The sequence below is a fragment of the Ranitomeya imitator genome, chromosome 10 (genome assembly GCF_032444005.1).
Source record: "Ranitomeya imitator isolate aRanImi1 chromosome 10, aRanImi1.pri, whole genome shotgun sequence".
Lineage (NCBI taxonomy): Eukaryota > Metazoa > Chordata > Amphibia > Anura > Dendrobatidae > Ranitomeya > Ranitomeya imitator.
The window spans coordinates 135,938,299-135,944,869 of NC_091291.1; the positions used below are offsets into that span (position 1 = coordinate 135,938,299).

The following is a 6,571-nucleotide window of genomic DNA, read 5'->3' on the forward strand; positions in this document are numbered from 1 at the left end:
GACCAATGGCTTTAGCTGCAGTGTCTGAACATGTGACCCTCGATCTCCACTGAGAGATCTTACTCTGGGCATGCTCAGAACGAGAAAAGCAGGACTTAGTCCCAGAAGTGTCTGCTCGCCGCTGCCCAGCACTGACTTCAATGGCAGAAGCAGGAAAAGCAGCAGTAACTCTTTCTACAGAGTCAGACTGAGCGAGATGCTGGGACCGACGTCTCTGCTAAGCAGGCTCCACTGCGGCAGGAGAAGATTGGGAGACCGCAGCGGAGATGGCCTGAGATTCCCCCTGTGCAGCGGCGGGAACTCGACCCCTAACACGTATTTCATATTAGACATGCTTTGGCACGATAGAATGCAACCTTTTTTGTATATTATATATGGAGGTAGCTGCTCTGGTATGCACCTATTCACACTAGTTTGGATGTGCCAGTCGTTTTTCTGTCATTTCTATGTTAGCTTACTGACTGAGCACTCCTCCCTTCACCATCTGGTTTTTAATTACACTCTATCACACTTGGGTCTGGCCAACCCATATGTAGGCTATGCTGACAGAGGTGTCCACATTCACCCAGGCATACAGACATTAGCCTTCAGTAAGTGTTCACATTTGGACAGGGAGGTCAGGTACCCATCAGTTTAATGAAACCACCTTGATGATGGTTGATGGGCTCACACTATTTGGCTAAATTCTGTGCTAAGCGTCTCAAAAAAAAATTTAAGCCATTTTGTTATTCATATTTCATGTATTTCATATTTGACGTGTTTTGGCACGATAGAGTGCAACCTTTTTTTGTATAGTGTATATAGCCTTAACACAATGTCACTCTTCAAATATTGAAAAGATTTTCTCTGCAAAAAACACATCCATTGACAAGGAACCAAAAATATTATATTTATTGTCCTCAAGAGGTTATACAACTAATTTTTCGTTTTGGTATTGTAATTGCGTTTTTACAGCCTGATGGGCTGGTTATTGACGATTATCCAATCACGATGTAAATATTAGATCCCATGACTCTCTAAATGAAGATGATAACTCATGACCTGATAATTAATTCATACTAACAGGCTTCATATTGTAAACTGATTTCATCTGACTATATAAAACCCTTAAGCACCGATGCAAAAGGAGTGATCCCATCTGTTATACCAAATTCAACTATGGATTCCAGTACCTACAAATTCTATAATGAAAATGGCTTAGATTCGAGACAACATTTGGAGCATTACTTGTCAGATAACCCTGAAATAGCCTTTGGAGAGGATATTGTGGAATTTCCCGTTAAAAATCTTTTAAAAACTTTCACTGACGGTATGTACTTTTTATATTATAGGGTATGTACTTTTACATTTCTATGTTTATTGGTTTTAAATAAATACAAGTTGGGGAATTTTTTTTTTTTTTTACGGGTTTGGGTAGAGAGAAGGGCAAGCAAGCTGTTCCATGCCTACATGTAAGTTATGGGATGAAATAGCTTTTACACTGAGAATACTAGTGATGACTGATGAGCAAACATATGTAAAAAAAGAAAAATTGTTGGAGCGCTTCTTTAACGTTTAACTGACATATGACTTATAGGTAGGTCATATGCTAGCTCTGTCTTTGATGCAAGCTCAAAAACTGATGGCAGATGATGACTGTGTTATTCAGCCATCATCTGCCTCTAACAGCCGTGAATGTATCAGAGCTCCACCAGCGGATTTTAACCTATCTCTGACAACAGCATTTACAGAGTGCAGTCGTGAGGTGCATTGTTCAAACTGCCCATCGAGTCCTCCACCAAAACTCTGGGTACAAAAATCAAGCGCCATCGACAAAAATTGGAAAAATATTATGGATTTCTGAAAATTGCAGCACAAACTAGATACATTTTTTTGGTAAGTTTTCAACATTTTTTCACCACTTAAATAAAAAAAAAAATAGGCAAGTTTGGTAATGCCATAATCATACTAATCTGGAGAAGCACATTAGGAGGTCCTTTTACCATATAATGAATGTTGTAAATAATAAGCACAAAAAACAATTATGCAATTGTGCATCTTTCTGGCATTTCACCACAGTTTTTCCAGTACATAATATGATAAAATGAATGATGTAAATCAAAAGTACAAAAAACAAGTCCTCATACACCATATAGAGAAACATAAAAAGTTATGGCTCTTGGAAAAAGGAGAGGAGAAAATGAAAGCTCAAAAATTGAAAATTCCCATCTTAGGAAGTGATAAATTTAGATTATGATGATCCTTCAGGAATATTGAACACTTACAATAAGGTTGTCCCACAGATTACATTTCAGTTGTTGGGAGTCCTAGCTAGGGGATGCTTTTCGCTCTGATGATTGTTGAGGGACCCATCTAATGATTTGGCAAGCTTAGTGTTAGAGGTCGAGTTTCTGCCTCTGCACAGGGGGAATCTCAAGCCAACTCCGCTGCGGTCTCCCACTCTTCTCCTGCCACAGTGGAGCCTGCTCAGCGGAGGCGTCGGAGCCAGTGTCATGCTCAGTCAAGCTTTCCAGCTTCTGCCATTATAGCCAGTACTGGTCAGCGGCGGGCAGACGTCTTTAGGACTAAGTCCTACTTTTCCCCTTCTGAACATGCCCAGGGTAAGATCTCTCATTGGAGATCAAGGGTCACATGCTCAGGTACTGCAGTTATTCCCATTGGTCCTCTAGGAAGGTCCTGAAGGTGCTCAAGTTCTGTGGCAGCTTCCCATTGGTCTTTTTTTGGAAGGTCCTGTAGTTGCTGCAGCTATAAAAGGTGCGCATGTCCGCACGGCCATGCGCTAGTATCTTTCTGAGTTATGTGCTTTGCGCCAGTGTGGTCATGTAAGATTGTATTCAGGGACCCGGCTGAAATGAGCCCCTAGAATACCGCCACCTCTGGTGAGGAGATTGTGTGTTTGGGTGTATTCAGGAACCTGGCTGAAATAAGCTCTTAGAATACTGGCACCTCCGGTGAGGAGATTGTGTGCATACATGACCACTGACTGCTCTCTGTTGGGCAGATAGCCTGTGCTCCTGTGAAGTCTAACAGCGTGCAGTGCTTTCCTTTCACGGCTACTCTGTGAAGTAACAGAGTTAGTCTATACCTCCAAACAGTGCCATCATTTACTAGCAGCAGGATCTCCTGCACGGTGAACCCTGGGCTGCGAACACATCAATAATAATAAACATCTACTTGGTGCGTTCTGCTAGCACTAACAGTTAGTGCACCTAGCATCAGAGAACTTTGGAGGATTAATTTCACTTTTCTTGGATTTCAGAAATGCGTTGTTCACCTATTTTGTTGGAAATTATACAGATAAAAGCTATTGTTCATCTAAGACATCTTTATGGGTTTAACATAATAAATGTATCAAGCTTTTATCAGTGGATGGAGCAATTGAAGCTAAATATTAGACTGTATCGATTGAAAAAAATTATTTAAAAACTTTATATCGTACAAGAAGAAAGAAATAACAAGGAGTTTTGTAATAATTGTAACAAGAGGATAGCAAGACCCAGTCCATAGGGTAAAATTAACGAGGTGACCTGCTTTTCTTGATAACATTCTTCCCATAGCAGGAGATATCACTGTGCATGGTTTTCTGTCAAATCAAAAAATCCATGTGATGTATTTTGGCAGCTGGGTCTACATGCCTAAAATTACAGAAGAGACTTCTTTAAGATGATGTCTTTATAAGATAAAGAAAATATGTTTTGGATGGATTCACCAGTCAAATGATGGAAGCAGATGTACGAGGTTGTCTTGTGGTAACGAGACAAACTTTCTAACAAAACGTTCTTGAGTATTGGATTTATTGGATTTATCAATTCTGCTTGCATTTTCTATGCTGCAAGAATGATAAATGTATGCACCCCATGTTATTGAATTTTTGCCCTTGATATCAATAATGCATAGGCAGGATGGAGAAAATAGATGTATTCAATAGATATCATTTATAGTAAAAGTAGTGTATTAACACAAAGATGAATCCAGTTACTGAAACTCTCTCACCTGTCTGTGTATGTATCCTTCAATATTCAGAATTTTTTTTCTGCAGGTCATATTAAAGGAGACGTCTTGATTGATATCAGTCCTGGTTCCATGGTTCATCATTTGTTTGCAGCCTGTGAGTATTTCAAGCACATCATAGTTCTAAAGTCTAGAGACACCTGCATCATGGAGCTGAAAAGATGGGTGGATGAACGTACAGGAGCATTCGATTGGAGACATGCCACAAAACTTCACGTAGATGTGAATGGAAACAGGTGACGTATTTGTCCAAAAATTAGGAGAACCTTCAGATGTTGTTTCTGCAGTACAAAATCTACGACTGCAGTCTAAGCATAATAACATGTCTTCTCATCGTCTGCTTTATTTTACATTAATTGTCTACTCAAAAGGAAAATTTATATCGGAAAGAGTCATCTTTTATCCGGTCAAAATAACATTCTTTAACTGTATAATAATGGATAAGGTTAAATCAGTATTATAAATCAGAATGATAATTAGGCAGATATTTAACTGATTAGAAACAGAGTGGTAAATATTCATCGATGTCCAAAGTACAAAAAAGCCATACCACAGTACAATTTTTTTTGCAGTGGCCCACTGTGAAAGCATTTTTTAGGTACACTGCTTTTCTGTAAGAAAAGTTTTATTAGCTTAGAATACCAGAGCCAAAAAAAACCCCAAAACATTATTTTGGCCACCATTAGGTGAATGGCAGCCTATGGCTGCTCTTAGCGCATATCTATGAAGCTTTTTCCTAAGACATGTTAAATATCCAAACAGAGCGTATGCTCTTAAAAATCAGGTGCTCAGTGGCAGTCCACCAATGGTGGCAGGCCACACCATCACTATGGTGCTGAATGGTACCACTTGTCAATTTCTTCTAATATCTGCTGATTAAATATCACAAAAATTAGCAGGACTTATAAAGAGCCATTTCCACATATACTGTTCCTTCTTCATATATGGCAGGAGCCATCATAGTTAACTCTAACTGCTGCTCTTTAAAAGCTGTGATAAACAGAGAAGATGGCATCTAAGCGGTTAGACAGAAAAAGGACTCTCTGTCATCCACATTGGCCCACAACAACTCAATCACAGGAACCCAATGTTTCGTTTCATGGTGGATTTGGGCCGCATGGGAGGCCCTATTTTTTTAATCTTTCTTTTCGTGATCTCTGACTTTCTATTTGTGACACTTCTAGACCATCAGCCCTGGTTTAATTCGAGACTCTCTTCAGTCCTGGAATCCAATACTCAAGCTCTAACCACTGAGCTCTAACATCATCCATTCAATATTGACAGTGGTATAATCACTTGTTTCATTTTCCCCTTTTCTTTCAGTGATCAGTTACAGGATAAAGAAGGAAAAGTGAGATCAGCCCTTCAACATGTTGTGAAATGTGACCTTGAGAAAGAAAATATCATGGATCCAATCATCTTACCACTGGCAGATTGTATCATCTGTGCTTGGCTGCTAGATGCCATCTGTAAAGATCAAGATGATTACACTAGATATCTCAAGAAGGTCTCAAAGTTGCTGAAACCTGGAGGACACATAATATTAATTGGGTCTTTGGATGTAACATATGTAACAGTTGGGAAACACAAGTTCCATTCTTTCAATTATGATGAAGATTTTGCCCGGAAATCTGTAGCTAGAGAAGGTTTTATCATTGACCGATGTGAGGTTAAGAAGAGAATGGTTGTGAGTGACCTTACTGACTATAAAGCCATCATATTCATTGCAGCTCACAAAGAGAAGTAGATCTAAAATGACTCAAGTTGAGTGACCATGTCACCAAATATCTGTAAAGCTTAAGTCCCATTAATTTCTTTAGGTGACAATCAAACTGTACATTTGGAACACCATGCTGGCTAACTGCTTGTCAGCTGCTTTTCAACAGCTGCTCTGTTTCCTGTTACAGTTAATTGACACCAGTCTAATAAATTGAAGTATGTGATATTTTACTATTCTTTGTTGCATTTGTGTCCTTTACTTAGGTCTGATTTTTGTTGCTTATTTGCACTAAAGTTCTACTAAAAGTGATGTATAAGTAATATTCCTATTGAGGGTGATGTGACATCTGATAATGGATACATACAATCAGTAACTGAAATCAGAATAAATCATGTTGGATGCAACTGTCCTCTATCCCCTCTGCATGCTGGGCACACAAATACTGGTAACTTTAATGGTGGAAGATGAAACTGTCGTTATGTGGGGCTGTGGGGTCTATTATACTGTGTGAGTAGCTGTAGGATTCATTGCACTGTGCGAGGATCTGTAGGGTCCATTATGTTGTCTAGGGAGCTGTGGAGTCCATCACACTGTGTGATCAGTTGTGCAGTCGAACATACTACTGTGTGTGGGGTGATTTTGGGGTCTGTTGTTCTGTATGAGGAGCTATGGAGTCCATTATAATACATGTGTGGCGAGCTTCCATCATGCTGTGTGGGAGGAGGCTGTGGATTCTGCATTATAATGAGTGGGGAGCTGAGGGGTCCATCATACTATATAAGGTGCTGTGTGGTCTATAATTCTGTGTGGAGGACTGTGGGGTCCATCATACTGTTTATG

The 6,571-nt window shown here is 39.6% G+C and overlaps 1 protein-coding gene across 1 annotated transcript; it reads left to right on the plus strand.

Annotated features, from left to right (window-relative positions):
* Positions 1-1,099: 1,099 nt before the first annotated feature.
* Positions 1,100-5,961, plus strand: LOC138652297 (nicotinamide N-methyltransferase-like). The gene is made up of 3 exons (XM_069743084.1): positions 1,100-1,309; positions 4,040-4,247; positions 5,335-5,961. Exons 1-3 carry the CDS (start codon positions 1,159-1,161, stop codon positions 5,756-5,758), a joined length of 783 nt encoding a protein of 260 aa, XP_069599185.1. The 5' UTR covers positions 1,100-1,158; the 3' UTR covers positions 5,759-5,961.
* Positions 5,962-6,571: the final 610 nt, after the last annotated feature.